Source organism: Urocampus carinirostris, chromosome 16 (assembly GCF_059441175.1).
Source record: "Urocampus carinirostris isolate Australia breed hairy pipefish chromosome 16, RoL_Ucar_1.0, whole genome shotgun sequence".
NCBI lineage: Eukaryota > Metazoa > Chordata > Actinopteri > Syngnathiformes > Syngnathidae > Urocampus > Urocampus carinirostris.
In genome coordinates this window covers 15,026,665-15,046,242 of record NC_142364.1, presented here as the reverse complement: position 1 = coordinate 15,046,242, position 19,578 = coordinate 15,026,665, and the positions used below count along the sequence as shown (strand labels likewise).

The following is a 19,578-nucleotide window of genomic DNA, read 5'->3' as shown; positions in this document are numbered from 1 at the left end:
TTCCCACAGAAACCATATATTTTTCCATTATCAAACTTTTCAAAAAGCAAAATGCAGCTCCAGAGCAGTTTAGCAGGTCAGAAGTCGAACTTTGTTGGCGATATTAAGCATCTACTTCTGCCTTTTCGTGCTTTTGTCAGTCCAGAGCGTTTTGTTGATATGTTTAGAGCCAGGGTCTCCAACCTTTTTCAAGCTTAGAGCTACATTTGGTTTCTATTTAACATAAAGGGCACCCAGTTCGATACAAATTTCTTAAATAAAAACTTGGCTAGATAGCTTGCTAAATAGCTAAAAGGGTAGCTTGATAGTTAGCTAGAAAACTAACAGGTGAAAACTAAAAGGGAGCTGGATGGCTAGCTAAATAAGTAAAAAGCTATCTAAACAGTCAGCTAAATAGCTAAAAACAAAGCTAGATAGCTAGCTAGAAATGAGACCAAGATTGAGCTTGATAACTTTAAAAAAAAGGAAAATGTTAGCTAGATAGCATGCAAAAATGTAAAAAGCTATCTAAATAGCTTGCTAAATAGCCAAACCGGTAGAAAGATAACAGCTACAAAGCTAAAAAGGTAACCAGATAGCTGGCTAAAAAACTTTGTTTTGTACATAAATGGGAATTTAGTTTGTTGTAATTCCTGTTAAATAATTCAATAAAAAGATGAATAAATACATTTGTTTAATACACAAATAAATTCTCATTCTACTCTCCTAATTAGTTGCTTCAAAATAATTATCAATACGTAAATACATTTTTTTGTCCATGAAGCCCATGAACTAAAATTAATTTAAATTTCTAAAATTAAAAATGTATCATGTTATTACTATGTTGTTACTATGTTATTACGAGGTACATAATTAAAGATAGGGTTCAATATACTCAGTCAACCAATAAAAAAATAATTTCACTAGAAAATCTCAATGAACAGGTCAACGGGCACCTCAACTGTCCTTAAGGGGCCACCCTGGTGCCTGCAGGCACCACGTTGGAGACCCATGGCTTAGAGTAACTCAAAATTCAAAAGACATTTTCACGGATGCAATGTAGGTTCGTCAAGCTGTGTACAGCTCAGCCTGCAATGTCATTGACGCACAGGCAGACACCGGCAAAAAAGAGGGGGTGACTGTTTAGCAAATCAGAATGAAGAACATGCTGCACGACAAATTTCCGCGAGATAGCAAAACTGTGATACAGGAAGCGATTACTGTAAAGCAGGGGTCCCCAATGTGGTGCCCGCTCAGGACAGCAGAGGCCTCTGCGGTCCTGTTCTGAAAATAGTTCAACAGTGCTGGGTCATTGGGATTTTCTAGTAAAATTATTTTATCTTGTGGTTGACTCAGTCTATTTAACCCTATTTATAATAATCAACCTAAATAACAACATAGTAATAACATTATAAACTGTCATTTTAGACATTGCATTTCAAACTGTCTGCCTTTTGTGCGAATTATTAACAAAAAGTAGCTCTTAGCCTGAAAAAGGTCGGAGACCCCTGCTGTATAGGGTACTGTATTTTCCGGACTATAAGTCACACCAGCCAAAAAATGCACAATTGAGCGGCAGTGGCTCAGGAGGTAGAGCGCTCGTCTTGGGATCAAGAGATCGCAGTTCGAATCCCGACTCCTCCGTGTTACATGTCGAAGTGTCCTTGGGTAAGACACTGAACCCCTAATACCCCCAACAAGCAGGTTAGCGCCTCACATGGCTGCACGGCCGCTATTGGGAATTGTGAAGCACAATGTAAAGAGCTTTGGGAAGTCTTGACTTGAAAAGCGCTATATAAATGCAGATCATTTCATTTCATTTCAATAAGAAAAAACGTATATTAGTCGCACCAGAGTATAAGTTGCACCTCCGGGTGAAAAAGCTGCGACTTATATTCTGCTAAATAGCATAATTTTTTTAAATACATTGTAATCATGTGGGGCAGCACGGCGGCACAGTGGTTAGTGCGTGTGCGGCACAGTTCTGAGGTCATAAGATCGAACCTTCCTGTGTGGAGTTTGCATGTTTTCACCGTGCCTGTGTGGGTTTCCTCCGGGAATCCGGTTTCCTCCCACATTCCAAAAAACATGCATGTCAAGTTAATTTGCCGAATCCAAATTGTCCCCAGTTGTGAATGAGGGAGGGAGATGTCTGTCTCTGTGTGCCCTGCAACTGGCTGGCAACCAGTTCAGGGTGTCCCCTGCCCACTGCCTGAAGATAGCTGGGATGGGCTCCAGCACCCCCGTGACCCTACTGAGCGGTGCAGATAATGGATGGATGGATAGATGGAATCATGTACTACATATTTAAAGACACAGATCATGTCAATTGGTGATCTCTGGATAACCCCCTCACAAAATTTGGGAAAAAAATTTGATTTTTCGGAATCCGCTCCCATCGCGCAGGCCGTCGCTGTCAACGGATGGCGAACCCCAGCAGCAAAGCCCGGGCGCGGCCTCCATCCCCAAGTTCGCAATCTCCGCATTGGAGACCGAAGAAACGGACGAGTCGTCCGGAAAGACGTCTTTCTCCATCGGGGAGCTGCCTAGGGACGAGCCCGATGCCACCACGCCCGGGAGCACCCGCAGTGAGGCCACGCTTTCAGGTAGGCGGAGGAACCAAAATCTGTTCACATTTTTAAATTATTATTATTATCTTATATTATTATTTATATCATTATTATTGTTATACTCGGGGTTCGTACAGGTGCTTGAAATCCTTGAAAATGCTTGAACTTTAAGTTTGTGTTTTTAAGGTCAGGAAAAGGCCTGAATTTTGGGTGAAGTGCTAGAAAATGCTTGAAATTATTTCCTTTGCTGTGTTTCCTGGCAGTCTAACTTGATAGGCTACGCTTTTAAATGAAGAAAAATTTTAAAAGTCCGAAAAATTAACCTGATAGTGGCTCCTGTCATTATCGAGTTGTCATGTGAAGCATTACTGCCCCCTACTGTCACAGCCAAGAGGACAGGTTTAAGATAAAATAATCCTTTAGACCAGGTGTAGGGAACCTATGGCTCGGGAGCCCTATATGGCTCTTTTCATCAGTACATATGGCTCCGAAATAAAATGTAACTATTGCACATCTCTCTGTGGCGTTCCAAAATCAAGTGATTTTATCCCGATTTTGGTCCATATAAAGCCAAAGCAACTTAATGCAGAAGTTCGATAAGAAACCATTTAAACTGATACATAAAAACGCAAAGGTAATATGACGATATGCTTATTGTTTGCAGTAATTTGTGACATTTTTACAAAAGAACTTTGCATGCACATTGTTTTGAAACCGTTATTAAGGACAAATTTCATGGGAAAAAAATGCCTCAACACTCTTAACTGAAGGTAGAAGACAAATTGTAAATGGCATATTTTCATTGATTTGGGACACAGGATTTGACATTATTATCATTTCATACATTTGATGAAATCATCAAATGACACACAGTGAAATAACATGTGCTGAAGAATGAGCTTTTGTCTAGAGAGCGTGTTTGGCAGTTTTTTCAAATTTGTCTGAAAATATATGATGTGGCTCTCTCAATTTCTTTTTAAAACATTTTTTGCTTTTATGGCTCCTTGGCTCAAAAAAGTTCCTGACCCCTGCTTTAGACGTCTCACAATGGGGAAATTTATTTTGTTACAGCAGTTTATCCGAATTCCTGCTCTTCTTTGAGAAGTGTCTCTTTCTGCTCGGCTCACAGAGAAGAGCTCCCCAAAAACTCAAAGATTTTTTTTAAATTTCTTTTGGGGAGTGTCATGGTCACTGATGTGACTCACTGGAGAAAACTGGACTCATGTGGAAAACTAGAGAGATTAATAATCAGGACAAAAATAGACGGGAACAAAACAGGAAACCGATATTTAACAGGACAAAATAAACGGGAACATACCGGACAGGAAATACCAGCAGGTAAAAAGGACCTAGTCAGAACCCACGTCTTGCGGGGAAGAGATTCGTTGACAGACTGACAAAGGAAAATTAAGAGCACTGAGCTTAAAAAGACGGAAAGCCAATCTGTCAATGAGCCGCAGCTGGCGCCACACGGGCGGAGCCAATTGGGCACCCTGGCAACCATGACAACTCGAGCATTTTTGAAGCAGAATAGCAGAATTTCTGTCAGTTTATAGAAGCCCATTGACACAAAAAAATCATAGACAAGAAAAGCTCAAAATAGCACAAAGTATGTGATAGCAGCAAAATATCAAAGTCAACAAAACAAACATTATTTCGATAGGCCCTGGATTTCATCTGTTGAAGGTACTGTAAAAATTGTCCTTGAAAGTGCTTAAAAAGTCCTTGTAAGGTAAAGGTTTTGACTCGTTGCGAATTCTAATGAATGACTTTTGGTGTTTTTTATTTATGTTTTTATTATTTCATTGGTGAGCCAAGTATTCACTTTCACTCATCCCTCACTCAACATTTGCTGTCCGATCAGGGAGTTTCTCCGAACATTTTGACCAGCTAACACCCCGCGGCGAGGGGATGCAGAGCCCGGACGGAGACCAAAGCGCTTCCGCGGTGGTCCCTCTGAGACCCAGTGGGGGCGGCGGGCAGGAGAAACCGCGGCCATCCGTCAAGGTCCCCAAGTCGGTTTCCACCGGTGCACTTTCCCTCCTGATCCCATCAGGTGAGCAGAACACAGAAGCCACTCAGTCGCCATCTTTATTTACACTTCAAAACTCAACAGCAATCTAGTACTTTAATATATTATTTTGGGTCTGCGTAGCACCTATGCTGTTGGGCTAAGCCAAGAAAAGATACTGGATTAGATTTGGTTTGATGAGAAGAAACACCAGAGTCTGAATTAATTTGAATAATAGCCAGAAATTGAATGAACAAATGGGTAATAACATAAACGACAGTAAAAAACACTCTTATTTAATTTAAGGCCAGGGTGGGCAAACTACGAACTGCAGGCCGCATGTGGCCTGTCAGGCTTTTTCATAAGGCCTGCAAAACCAAAATGGTCAAAATTAAATGACCCAAATGAAAAATAGTAAATTGAATTCTACTAATTAAAAAAAATTGGAGAGGGTCTCACTTTTGTCCCCAATTGTCCATTGTCCAAACAAGATATTCAGTGCTTCGAAACAGGTACATATCTTCTCTGCAACACATTATTCTGCTTTACTTCTGAGAAGAAGAAAATACTATAGAAATACTACAAAAATATCAATACAGTATTACTATAATACAAAAAATACTTGGTTTTCTTAGCTCAAAGTTTGAAACCTGAAATGTGACCAAAAGTTCTTGGGGCCCAAGACTTTTGATAGGCACTGTAATATAACTGGCTTTTTAACGGGGTTTCATCCGGTTTAGGTTTTTCTATCGCTTTCTGTTCTATTCATGTGAAAGACACACATGATAGTACGCTCACCTTCTTTATCCTCTTAGATTTGTTCGGCGCATCCCCGCTGGCCAGCCCGCTTTCCCCCTACTCGCTGTCGTCAGAACCTTCTTCCTCGCGCGATTCCTCCCCCAGCCGAGATTCGCCGTCCTCTTCGTTGTCGGCCAGGCAGCCGGTGGTCATTCACGGTAGCGGGAAGAAATTTGGCTTCACGCTGCGGGCCATCCGCGTCTACGCCTGCGAAGGCGACGTCTACACGGTCTACCACATGGTTTGGGTAAGCACATGTCCTCGATTGAATTGTTTGGTGTTCGGTTGATGGACTTGACAGCTCTGGGACGGTCTCTTAGTGGTGATGGGGATGTTCCTGTACCGCAGGGGTCGGGAACCTATATATCAGGGGTGGCGAACATGCGGCTCTTGGCCAATAAGAACGCGGCTCTTTGCCTCATCATATTTTCTATATATTGTGGCTCTTTGCCTCGTTTCATGTTTAGTTTTTTTTCCCCTCTTAAAACACACTTGAATCCATCTGAGTTAATAACAAATAATAAACAATATTTTGAAAATATTTTGGCAGATTTGTTGTTTTTATGCTGCTCCGGACACATAACTGACTGCCCATCATCTGCGTAGGTTATGTCTAATGCCGGGAAATTAAGTAAACATTTCATGAGTGTGCAGACTGTTCCCTCATGGTCAAAATGGCAAAATGAAAAGCGAAACAGAAATATGAAGCTGAACACAGGGCATTTCAGGAATAATGGGAAGCTTACTTTTTTGTTGAACGGAACGGCAAATCACTCTGTTTATTATGCTGTACCACGATATCCCATCTCAAGACTTCAAATCATCAGCGTCATTTTAGCTCAACCCATGCTAATATTGACACAAAATTCCCCAAAGGTACTGAACTACGAAAGAAAAAATTGAGGACCTTGAAAATCCAGGTAGAAAGACAGTCTCAAATGTTTCAGCAATTGATTAAGCATAGAGAAACTGACACTTGCCTCCTATAAAGTGGTGTGGAACGTTGCCCGTGCTAAAAAAAACATACAGCGAAGGCGAGTTTTTGAAACAGTGTTTTGTAGATTTAATTGAAACTCTGCTTCCAGGTCATTGCGTGGTGTGGCTCTTAGACTCTCACAGTTAAAAATTTCGGCTCTTTGTGTCAAACTTGTTCGCCACCCCTGCTATCAATGGTTCTTTTCATGAGTAGAAATGGCTCAGAGCTAAAATAAAAAACAGCGCAATTACCTGATGTAATGCTTAATGCAGATCCGATTGTCAAACCTGCGAAGCCGAGACAATACGGACTGCTCAAAGGGTTTTGTCCAGTATATATTGGACACAATTTTAACTACAGTTTACAGTCAAGGTGTCACACCGTCAGACCCTGTTTTGGCTGGAAAACACTAAATATTCCTTTAAATGGAAGCTTATTAAACAATCTATGTTTCTTGTTGATACACTTTATTATGCAAAGTCACACAACAAACTTAAAATACCCAAAAGCTCTAGCAAAGCACCTAGAGCAATTAGATTGGGTGAGCGGTAGGATTGGGTAGAGCTATACACAGGAGTACTTCTCCTCACTTATCGCCGTCTGCACTAAAGGTTGATATATTTGTAGCTTCGTTTGCAGTACAGTGGTACCTCTACTTACAAATGTCTCAACATACAAAACAGGAAAATTTTGCGTCTTGTAACAAAGGTGTTTCAGAATACAAAGTCAAAAATTCAGTTCAGTGCGCCGCTCCCATAATTCTTCCAGGCAACTCAGTGCATATGTGTTGATCCCAGCATGCTCTTTGTGTCCCCTTCCTCGCTTTGTAAAAAGTCTACTGCATGGTACCGCTACAAAGAGCTGTCATACACTCTTGACTCCACGAAAGACATGCAGAAAAATGGACCAGGTGAAAGAAAGAGAAGAGAAACAAAGCAATAGATTATAGAAAGGTATAAAAACACACCGCTGTGCAGGTTTTAAAGACAACGAGGAGGACACATTTTGGCAAAATTCCACAAAGTCCAAAAATGTGTTTAAAAGGAATCACCCAGAAATTGTTGACAGGTCGGGCTATCGCTTATTATGATGTCTGCCTCGCGCATTTCCAAGGGATTGTCCAAATCCGGTAAAAGCAGACGTCATTGTATCAGTTTTTCTAGGGCCGCGAGACAAAAAACACTGCTGAGAACTAGTAAACAAATAGGCCAGTTAAAAGATAGATAAATATTTTTCTCATTTCCTCTTTTATTTGTTTTTCTACATTATGTGCCTCTCGTTTAATTTTTATTGTGCGGTAATCTAATATAAATATGAATATGTATTTGTCCAATGTTACAATACTTGTTTATGATTTATTAAAAAATATATACTTTTGTGGGGCTTGGAACAGATTAGCGCATTGACATACCAAGAGCGTCTCTACTTACAAATGTTTAAGGTTACAAATCTACTCCCGGAACAAATTAAATTCATAAGGAGAGGTACCACTGTATTTTGTGACATTTTTGCTCGCACCTTGTTTTGAAACCACAATTGTCGCCAATGGAATCAATTGTCGACTATTTCTATTATCGATTTTGTTGACTAATTGTTGCACCCTTTGTGTATATTTTATTTTATATTTTTAACCTGACAGAACGTGGAAGAGGGCGGACCCGCTCACAAAGCCGGACTCAAAGCAGGCGACCTTATCACGCATGTCAATGGAGAGGCGGTCCATGGTCTGGTCCACACAGAGGTGGTGGAGCTTCTAATCAAGGTGAGGGGGGGACTTGTACCACCCAGCTGTTTAATTGTGAATTATGTTTTTGTTCATTGTTTGTCACATATTTTAGAACTTCCATCATTCCATTTTCTGCACCACTTATTTCCACTAGGGTTGTGGGAGTGCTGGAGCTCATATCAGTATTTTAAAACTTGTTGCACATTTAAAATTGAATTACTGTACGTACTCCCATATAAGCCAAATTTAGAACTATCAAATACAATACTGAAACCAGGGGGTTAGTTTATATAAGCATAAAACCAAATAAGAGTGGGTAAGACCGGCACAGTCACACAAGTCAGGCTGTCTATTTAGCCCTGAGTAGCTCAATCCTCGTAGGCCGAGTCGATTGCTTTGCCTCTCCACCGATATCAACTATCATCTTGTGTCCTCATTCTCCCCCCTAGCTCAATCTCTTCGTCCTGTTCAGTTAATCGCCACCCTATCAATTGTTTATGTGAGGGACCATGTCTCATTTTATTGTTATTTAGTGCGTTTTGTTGCTTTTAAAAGATAAAAAGTCCAAGGATAATTAGTGATAAAGGGAAAGAAAAGTGGAAAACCGTGATGACAACAATGGAGTCAAAGAAGGAAATGTTTGCAAAATACAAGAAAGTTGCATGAATGGTTCAAAATGGTTCTATTTATTTTTTTATTCATTTCAGTACATTACTCTTTATTATCTGAACATTAGCATGATTTCCATTGTTTACACCCCTTATTATATATATTTCTGGCACATATTTCATTTCTTATGTGGCTTGGGGGTCTGCATGTATGCGATGTAGGCTATATGTGATTATGTATATGGTAGACCTCAGGAAACGCAAGATTTCTCTTTAGAGCTCGCATGACTTGTTCATTTGATTCGCTCCTGGTGAGACAGGAGCACTTTGGTGCATTTCTATCATCAAGGACAGGAACAAGTCAGAGTTTTTTTTCATTCATGTCTGGGTTTCTGATTGTGTTTTAGTTCTTTTTAGAATTGCCTACATTTGTTTTGGAGCCATTTTTTCAGATAATTTTGGGCGTTTTATGACCATTATAAAACAACAATGCCATTGAGGACTTTGAAAGAATGGAACCAGTTTTTAATGTATTTTTTTTATATCTAAAGGCGTAAGCTTAAGACAACCAAGATGTCAAACATGAACGGTTTTAACCCTCTTAGACCCAAACTTCTTGTTTGATGTGCATTTATGTCCGTTTATGTCCTGAGTAGGAAAAACACCTTGAAAACAAATATTCCTAAGCTTAAAAATGAACAATCGTTTCTCAGATTAATGCACAACTACCTTTCTTATGCACAGTATAACGTAATATTTTTTGCTGAAAACTATCTCCTAGGATAAACTATTTTTCTGCCTGGTTGATCATACATCCGCCGGTTTGTTTAAAACAGCCACCTGCCCCTCTTGTGGCGCTGCTCTTTTAAAAGGGGTAGAGCATGGGCTTGCACAGTTCTTCTAACACGGGACAGGAGAGAAAATCAATTAAAAGAGAGCAACCCCAGAGTTTTGCATTGCAGCTAAGTTCTCCAGGCATGTGTTGAAGCCACGATTTTATGTCAGAATATATGACTTTGCTCCGTTTCACGCGACAACCTGAAACCAGTGAGAGAGCAGCAGTCAAACCTGTCATTTCCTAACCATTAACTCTGATCTTCCCTCTCGTCTCATAGTTACATAATTACACCCCTCGTTGAAATGTAATATTTATTCCACACATTTTCATAGCATTGGAAAATGTTAAAAGTGTTTGTGTCAAGTTCTCCTACGAACAAAATATATTTCCCTCCCCATCTTTTTTGTAAATGTGTAAACATTTTTGGCAAATCACCAGGGAGCCCTTAGGCAGCGCTAATGAGTCGCACGCGGCTCCTAAACCCTGGGTTGCCAAACCCCGATATAGTGTGGAAGAATCTCAAACTACAATGTCTCTCTCTGAACAGATGGCAGTTTACGACATTACTTATCTGCAGGCCACAATCTGCTGAGATTTTTCACCTAAAGATTTATCTGTTCATTAAAAAACTCGACACGAAAGAACCGTTTTGCCACCAGGCTAGGTCGTTAAAAACAAACCTCCTGTGACCATTTAAAACTCAACTCAACTTTATTTATAAAGCCTTTTAAAGTGGCCACAGCGGAAGACGAATACAACATAGTTAACAGAAAATAATAATGAAAACACTTAAAAGGTATAGAGAATAAATAAACAGGATCAAAGTCTCATGTTGGGTCAAAAGCCAAGGAATAAAATGAAATGATCTGCATTTATATAGAGCTTTTCAAGTCAATGACTTCCCAAAGCGCTTTACATTGTGCTTCACATTTCCCAATAGCGGCCGTGATCTGTGCAGCCATGTAAGGCGCTAACCTGCAAATTGGGGGTTCAGTGTCTTACCCAAGGACACTTCGACATGTAACTCGGACATGCCGGGATTCGAACTGGGATCCCTTGATCTCAAGACGAGCGCTCTACCTCCTGAGCCGCCCCCGATGGAAATGGGTTTTAAGACTAGGTTTAAAAATGGACAGTGAAGGGAGCAACAACAGAAAAGGCTCTGTCCCTTCTGAGCCTCCTGTTAGACAACGTTACCTGCAGTATCAGCTGATCAACTGACCTAAGGCAGTAAAGCAGCTCACTGATGTATATAGGGGCAAAGCCATTCAAAGGTTATAAAAAAACAACTAAAAGGATCTTAAAGTGAACCCTGAAATGTACTGGCTGCCAGTAAAGGGAAGCCAGAACCGGTGTATTGTGCTCCTTTAATTAATAGTAGAGGTTCAGCATTTTGGACCTGCTGTAGACTTGAGATGGTTGTTTCCATCATACAGTGCATCGCAGTAGTCCAGATGAGATGTGATGAAGGCATGAATCACAATCTCAACATTCTCAGGTGTGAGAAAGGACTTCATTTTTGCTTACTGCCTTAGATAAAAGAAGCTGGACTTCACTCGTGCACTTATTTGTTGATCTAGTTTAAAATCGGTGTCCATCTTCAAACCCAAGTTAGGAACAGTAAAAAGCAAATGTCAAGTCAAGTCATGTTTATTTGTATAGCCCTTAATCACAAAGAGTCTCAAAGGGCTGCACAGACCAGATTATCGCAAACCACAGACTATTATGACACCATCCCCTGATCTAAAACCTACATGAGGCCAAGGAAAAACTCAAAAACCTCAACATGAGGAAAATGAAGAAACCTTGAGTAGGGACCGCACATGAGGTCATTCCCCTTCCAGGATGACCAGGCTGCAATGGATGTCACAATAACAAATAATACACAGATATTGTCAACATAAAATATAGGTTATTCATATGCTATAGAATAGAAGTGTGTTTTAAGCTTAGATTTAAACATTTCCACTGAGGTTGCAGATCGAATCTCAGGGGAAAGAGCATTCCATAGCACTGGGGCCTAATGGAGAACACTCTCGAACCTCCGGATCTCTTCTTGGCTATTGGGATCACTAGTGGACCAGGATTTTCTTGATTGAAGTGTTGGTTTCTCCTCTACATTGCTTTCTATTGCGTTTTTTCAACCAGAGTGGCAGTAAGGTGTCCATCACCACCACGCCCTTTGAGAACACATCCATCAAGAGAGGCCCGGCTCGAAAGAACAGTTACAGGAGCAAAATGGTGCGATGTGCCAAGAAGGCCAAAAAGGACAAGACTCCAGAGAGGTAAGGTTGAATCTAGGGTTTCGGGTCCACCGTTGAAATTAAATAATTTTTTTGAATTGTTTCTCCAGGAGGCGTTCCCTTTTCCGGCGTTTTGCCATGCAGCCATCTCCCTTGCTCCACACCAGTCGCAGCTTCACGTCACTCAACCATTCGCTTTCGTCCGGCGAGAGTTTGCCCGGCTCGCCTACGCACAGCCTCTCGCCCCGCTCGCCGACTGCAATGTTCCGCCCACCTCCCGATTTCACCCTGTCAGGTAGTGTTCCATGATGAACCTGTCGTTGAAGTTCAAATTTTTGCATTTTGGGGGGGTGTTTTCCACACTGATTCATCAGCAAACTCGAAATAACTATCAGAATCTCTGCATTATAAGGCGTACCCACAAAAAAAAAACTCTTTTGTCATGTATTTTTCATTCATAAGGCACATGAAATTTGGGCCTTAGACCCTTTCCACACACGTGATCATAACCACATGACGAAGGTGCCAACGCCATGACGGACAGGAGTAAACTGTATTAAACAGTATTCTTAGTGGGTAAGGCCAGTACAAACAATAAAAAACAACAACAAAAGCTATACTATTCAACACCATTGGAAATGACTAGTCAAACAAAGTGTGCAGCTGTCGGACAAGGTGGCTCACCCTGTCTGAAAACACAAAGAGCGCTATTTAGAGAAACTGAGGATAGCAGGACTAGCTTACGGACCCATACCTTCTTCCTCCTGACATATTCACAGGCCATTAGATGAATACATTCTAAAATGTATGTTGGTATTGTGTTCCTGGATTACTTTGTCAATAACATTTTTATTGAGGAGGGGAGGTGATTTATGACAAATTTAAGCCTGTCTTTTGTAACAAAATGTATGTTAAACAAGGCTGTATAAACATTTACATCTTTCATATTTCTTTCAATGACAGATTTATATAAGAGTTCACGGGAAAATTTTAAGGCCATCTGTCATTTTGACGGGTTGAAATTTGGGTCATAAACCACAACAGATTAAGAATCTAGTGCAGCACTCGAAGAGAAAGAGAACGTTTTTTTTTTTTATGTTTTTCAATTAATTCTTTTTTAGTATCCACACATCATTTTAGTATACATTTTCATAAACATATATTTATTTTTTTAAAAGTCAGCGAGAGAGAGAACCCTGGCCTGACCCAAACGTAAGGCCTGTCCTGGTCCAAAACTTAGGCTTGGGGTTAAGATCTTTCTTGTGCTAAAAAACAAAAATCAGATTTTTTTTTTTTTTTTAATGTTTTGGGGGGTTTGACTGACTTTGGTTTCCGGTTTTTGCAGGTGCCAACTCTTCCCAAAGCAGTTCACCCAGCTCCAGCGCTCCAAACTCACCCGCCGGCTCCACTCACATCCGACCCAGCACCCTGCACGGCCTCGGACCCAAGCTGCCGGGTCAACGGCTCCGCCAGGGTCGCCGCAAGTCGGCCGGGAGCATTCCCCTCTCCCCTTTGGCCCGAACGCCCTCCCCCACCCCGCAGCCCACTTCTCCACAGCGCTCGCCCTCCCCTCTGCTGGGCGGACACTCGGTAACCATTTCCAAAAGCGCCCAAGCCTTCCCCACCAAGATCCACTCGCCGCCGACCATCATCCGCCACATTGTGCGGCCCAAAAGCGCAGAGCCGCCGCGATCGCCGCTGCTGAAGAGGGTTCAATCCGAGGAGAAGCTAGCGCCCTCCTACCCCGCTGACAAGAAACACGTGTGCGCCCGCAAGCAAAGCTTGGAGGTGACGCAGGAGGAGTCTCAGGATCAGGAGGACGGCAGTGAGTGCGAGGCAGCGGCGGCGGCGGTCCCTCGGGTCCGACCTGTGGAGCAGGGCTGCCTGAAGAGACCCACAGCCCGTAGGGAGCGACAGGAGTCTCTGGAGGAACTCGACCGATCCGATCAGTCAGGCGGCGATGATTTCCCTCCTTGGGCTCAAACTAAAACCGAAATGGCCCTGAAAGACGTCCTGTACAAGAAACTCAACCGAGCTCCTGATGAAGATAAGCCGGAACGGTCCTCAAGCTTGGATTTCACCAGGAAGCGGCTTTCATTTGAAGAGCGTGACGACTTTGCTTGTCGGCTTGCCCCGGCCGTGCACGACAACCTCCATTTCGCGCCCTCCCGCTCCAAAAGCCTCCAATTGGACGGGGACGGGAAAATGTTCCCCGGCCGGGGGGAAAGCGCCGTGGAGAAGCTGCAGCTCATCTCGTCGGGCGAGTGCCCGCTGAGGAAGACGTCGTCCGACTATAAACTGGAAGGACGTCACATGTCCCTTCTCAAGCCATTGGAGGGCACCCTGGACATTGGCATGCTTTCCGGTCCCAGAATCTCCAAAACCGACACTTGCTTATCCAAAATGACGGAGAGCAAATTAGCCGGGCCTCCACTGTGGCTCCACGGGGCTGCGGAAAGACAGATGAAAACGCCGGAAAAACCGAAAAGTCCCCTGGCGGGCCCTGATGTCTCGAATATATTCCCCAAGGACTCACTTGTAGAAAAATCAAAGAACCGACATGATAATGAGAGCAGAACCTGCATGAAGGTGACCGGGTCTCGTCACGGCTCGCACTTCCCCTGCGGGAAGACACCCTCTATCCGGGAAGTAAGCAACGAGGACCAGGATGAGGATGACATGGAGAGTGTCCCGGTGGCAGCAGAAGTTTGTTTTCCAGACAAGTTGGCCCTGGACAACAAAAACACAGGTTATAATAGTTCCAACCCCGAATTACGTATTGCTTCGAATGAGCAAGTCAGAACCGCCACCAGTTTACCCAGCGAAGGGTCCACCTTAAAAGACATTAGTGTTTTAAACGTAGAACTACAAAGGAAGTCTGAGGTACCGGTGCCCAAAAAAGAGCAGTTGTTGTCAGACCACTTAAAAGTGGAGACCCCAGAAGGAGAACTCAAAGGAATCCCAGAACTATTCAAACAAGAAGTTGACGTTCTGGTAGAGGGTCCTCGTGAAAACACTTTGGCTTGTAAAAACCAAACAAGTTCTAGTCTTGTAACCACTTCTGATTCAAAACGTCCAATTTTGGAAGCCCCTCCCTTAACACTCGACAGTACATCGCCCCCAAGTGAGAAAACAACGCATAAGCAGCCACCTGAACAAAAATCTCCAACAACTCATCCTCTGGTGGGCAAAGGAAGCACGGTCTCAAAAGCCAAACTTTCTAAAACCAGCCCCAAACATAAAGACCCCTCGCCCAAAAAACAGCCAGTGAAGGAACCCAAAATATCCAAGGCCAGCGGCGAAACCTCAGAGCCTCTCGACAAGGGAGCCAAGAAGAAACCGACCTCACGGACAAAGACGGCGACCGAAGGGAAACGTCGCGTGTGACATGGCGTATTTTTACGGAAGAATGGACAAAGTGTTACGCGAGAGCCAATCAGGACAAGCCTCGCCGAGGAGATAATAAGCTCGCACTGGTGTTCTGTTTTAAGGACGCTAAAAGTCGTCCTCACATTCCTCACTGTGGCGGTTTCTTTGAGATGGAGAGGCGGTTCAAATGTAGCATTAGGCGATCGAAACTGTGAAAATGCTTGGATGTCACAGGTCTTTGGATTGAGAGGATCCTGATTGCAGACTACAAGGTTATATGTCTCTTTTTGACACTGATGTGTGATGGGGAAGACCGTCACTTAGGAACCCACCTGGGCACTCAATTGCCCCATGTCCTGCATGACTTTGGAGGTTTCTCTGCTCCAAGACGGGTAACACCAATCACCTGGATCGTTAACTCATTCACTATCAATGACAAAGACTTCGAAAATCAGTTCTGAACTAAGTGCCATTGACGAGTTAAGACGTCAACCCTCCACTTAAGTAGGCTGGCTTAGAAGGAACTGAGCATGGAGTCAATGAGTTAAGTAAAGTTTTAGTTTTGAAAATTATTCAATTGATTTGGACTTAAACTCATTTGATACCATTGATGACTAAACACATTGTGACACAGCGCCATTGACGGTTTTGGATGCCATTTGTCCATTTTCCATGTAAGTATGTTGAATAAAGGCTTACATAGATGTTTTTTTTCCTCAAAAAATGTGATGTTGCCATAAACACCTTTATTCAACCTACTCACATGGAAAATTGAGAATTGACGTCTAAAACCGTCAATGGCACCAACGTCAATGCGTTAAGCGAGTTTTAGTTTTGAGAATTCTTCGAAAGTTTCCGACTTGAACTCATCCGATACCATTGACAACTGAACACGTTGTGAATCAGTTCCGAATTAAGTGCCGTCAATGGTTTTAGACGTCAATTCTCCGTTTTCCATGTAAGTAGGTTGAAAAAAGGCTTTCGTGGCATATTTTTCTTCATGAATGAAAGGTAAAAATGTGACGTTGCCATAAACACCTTTATTCAACCTACTCACATGGAAACTGGAGAATTGACGTCTAAAACTGTCAATGGCACAAACATCGATGCATTAAGCAAGTTCCAGTTTTGAAAATTCTTCTTTAATTCATTCGATACCATTGATGACTTAACACGTTGTGAAACAGTTCTGAATTAAGGGCCATTGATGGATTCAGACATCAACCCTCCCCTTAAGTAGGCTGGCTAAGAAGGAACCACGCATGAAGTTGATGAGTTTAGCGAGGTTTCGTTTGGAAAATTATTTTAATCTTTTTGACTTTAACTCATCCGATACCATTGATGTGACTGAACACGTTGGGAATCAGTTCTGAATTGAGTGCTGTTAACGGTTTTAGACGTCAATTCTCCGTTTTCCATGTAAGTAGGTTGAAGAGTCTTTCATGGCGTATTTTTCTTCATTATTAAAAGGCAAAAATGTGATGGGCGCATCGCATATTTTCCATTTTTCAACCTACTTACATGGAAAATGCAGAGTTGACATTGAAAGCTTTCTATGGCACCCAATTTAGAACAAGTTTTTGAATTATAAGCCTTTTAGCAGGCAGTCAGGAACTCATCCACTACTGATGATGTCTAAAGACTTTCAAAATCTGGAGAATTTGATTCTGAAACCGTCACTGGCGCTTAATTCAGAACTTATTTTCGACGCGTTAAGTCTTCGTCTGTAGGGAATGAGTAAACGGGCTCCAGCTGATAATGTGTATCTCGCAAAGAGAAACCTCCAAAATCATGCAGCATTCGAGGACCGCGCTACCCGGGTCGGCTTCAATATCACGCTTATCTTTCGCGCTCGTCAAATTTAGCTTCACACTGCTCACGCATTTCGAGGCCTTTTAAAAGAAATTGAGATTTGAAATTGATTTTGTGGGCTTTTTATCATAGGAAGAAAACTAAAGCACCTTATCGCTCCGGCGTAGCGGATGGCAAGACCGAGACAGACGCAAGAAAAAACGCATTTCGTCTCGAGCCATTCCTAAAGAAAGCAGTCGAAAGCACACGGACGTTTGTTTACCCGCCTCTTTATTTTTCTATCGTGCTCATTTGCCAAAATGTCTGTCGTATGTCACCCACACGGCTTTCTTTTTGTGGGGTTGAAAAAACAAAATGCGTCGTCTTGAAGTGGTCCCCCCGTCCCGTCTTCACTGTGCCGTTGTAATTCCCACTGTGCAAACATTAGCGTTAGCCACGTACACCCCCCCAACCCCCTCCTCTTGCTCTTTTTTTTGGTCTTTTTAGAAAATGTGCAATAAAAAGTTGTGTTACTGAGTTTTTGTATTCTGCCCGAGGAGGAAATCTCTATGGATGTCATCGATGTTGTATAGTACAAAAAAACTGATATTTATATACTTATAACTTGCGTCATAATGAGAATAAAAAAATAATCTTGACGATTTTTTTGGGCTTTATTTCCTTTCGCAGCGGATTTGATCACTCATATGACGAAATGCTATACGTTCGCGTCCTTGCCGAATTTGCTGCGGGACCCAAAAGCGGTAAGGGATTCCGTCAAGCTGTAGAACAAGGGTCTCCAACCTTTTTCAAGCGTCGAGTTACTTTGTTTGATATCAATTTCTAAAGTAGAAACTTAGCTAGATAGCTTGCTAAATGGCTAAATAGGTAGCTTGGTAGTTAGCTAGAAAGGTAAACAGGTGAAAACTAAAAGGAAGCTAGATAGCTTGCCATCCAAACAGCCAGATGGAAACACTAAAAACAAAGCTAGATAACTAGTTGGAAAGAAGGCTAAAATTTAGCTTCATCAATAGAACAAAAAAGGTCAAATGGTAGTGAGTTTCCGTGCAAAAAATGTTAAAGGCTAGTCAGAGAGCTTGCTGAAAGACGAAAAATGGAAAAAGCCAGATATATAGCTTGCTAAAAGACTAATAGGCCATCTAAACAGCCAAAAAGAAACTTAAAGACAAAGCTAGATAACTAGCTAGAAAAGAGGGCCAAACTTTAGCTCGATAACTAGCACAAAAAGGTCTAATGTTAGCTAGATAGCATGCAAAAAAATGTAAAAAGCCAGATAGATCGATAGTTTAAAGAGAAAACAGCCATCTAAACAGCCAAATAAGAAATTAAAAACAAAGCTAAATAACGAGATAGAAAGGAGGCCAAAATTTAACTTGATATCTAGCACAAAATAAGTCAAATGTTAGCTAGGTAACATGCAAAAAAAAATGTAGAAATCTAGATAGTTTGCCAAAAGAGTGAACAGCCATCTAAACAGTCGAATAGAAAACTTAAATCAAAGCTAGATAATGAGCTAGAAAGGAGGGCGAAATTTAGCCTGATAACTAGCACAAAAAGGTCAAATGTTAGCTAGATAACATGCGAAAATTGTAAAGAAAAAAACAGCTTAAAAAAAGAGTAAAAAGCCATCTAAACAGCCAAATTGAAAACTAAAAACAAAGTTAGATAACTAGATAAAAAGGAGGCCAACATTTTGCTTGATAACTAGAGCAAAAATGTCAAATGTAATAATAATAATAATAATAATAAGCTAGATAGCATGCAAAAAATGCTAAAGGCTAGACCGATAGCACGCTAAAAGAGAAAAAAGCCATCCAAACAGCCAGTTAGAAAACTAAAAACAAAGCTAGATAACTCGATAGAAAGGAGGCCAAAATTTAGCTTTGATTAACACAAAAAGGTCAAATGTTAGCTAGATAGCATGCAAAAAAAATGTTAAAGGCTAACCAGAGAGCTTGCTGAAAGATGAAAAATGTAAAAACCCAGATAGCTGGCTAAGAGAGTAAGAAGCCATCTAAACAGCCAAATAGAAACTTAAAGACATAGCTAGATAAATAGCTAGAAAGGTGGCCAAAATTTAGCTCGATAACTAGCACAAAAAGGTCAAATGTTAGCTAGATAGCATGCAAAAAATGTAAAAAAAAAACTGCTTGCTAAAAGAGTAAAAAGCCATCTAAACAGCCAAATGAAAAACTAAAAACAAAGCTAGATAACTAGATAGAAAGGAGGTCAACATTTTGCTTGATCACAAGCACAAAAATAGTAAAATATTAGCTAAGTCACATGCAAACAAAAAAAAGTAAAACGCTAAATAGCTTGCTAAAAGAGTAAAAAATCCTTCCAAACAGCCAGATTAAAAACTAAAAATAAAGATAGTTGACTAGCTAGAAAGGAGGGCAAAATTTAGCTCGACAACTAGCAAAAAGGGTAAAATGTTAGCTAGATGGCATGCAAAACATATGTAAAAAGCTAGCTAGATAGCTTGCTAAATAGCTAAAGATTGTATTGCTGCATTTCCTGGAAAATAATTCAATAAAAAATATGCTCAAAAATTTTGTTTAATACTCAAAGAAATTCTCATTCTCTCTTAATTAATTGCTTAAAAATAATGATCAATACTTAAATATATTTTTTGTCCATGAAGCCCA

At 41.3% G+C, this 19,578-nt stretch overlaps 1 protein-coding gene across 6 annotated transcripts in view; it reads left to right on the top strand.

Moving 5' to 3' along the window:
• The window catches only part of mast4 (microtubule associated serine/threonine kinase family member 4), a 112,726-nt gene extending 95,158 nt beyond the window's left edge, over positions 1–17,568 (top strand). For all 6 annotated transcript variants that reach the window (XM_088355311.1, XM_088355310.1, XM_088355312.1 and 3 more), the window contains 7 exons: positions 2,386–2,585; positions 4,414–4,605; positions 5,376–5,605; positions 7,974–8,096; positions 11,655–11,791; positions 11,860–12,044; positions 13,095–17,568. In XM_088355311.1, the coding sequence (XP_088211437.1) occupies positions 2,386–2,585; positions 4,414–4,605; positions 5,376–5,605; positions 7,974–8,096; positions 11,655–11,791; positions 11,860–12,044; positions 13,095–15,136 (3,109 nt within the window). In that variant the 3' untranslated portion in view covers positions 15,137–17,568. The remainder of the gene's footprint in view (positions 1–2,385; positions 2,586–4,413; positions 4,606–5,375; positions 5,606–7,973; positions 8,097–11,654; positions 11,792–11,859; positions 12,045–13,094) is intronic.
• The last annotated feature ends 2,010 nt before the right edge of the window (positions 17,569–19,578 follow it).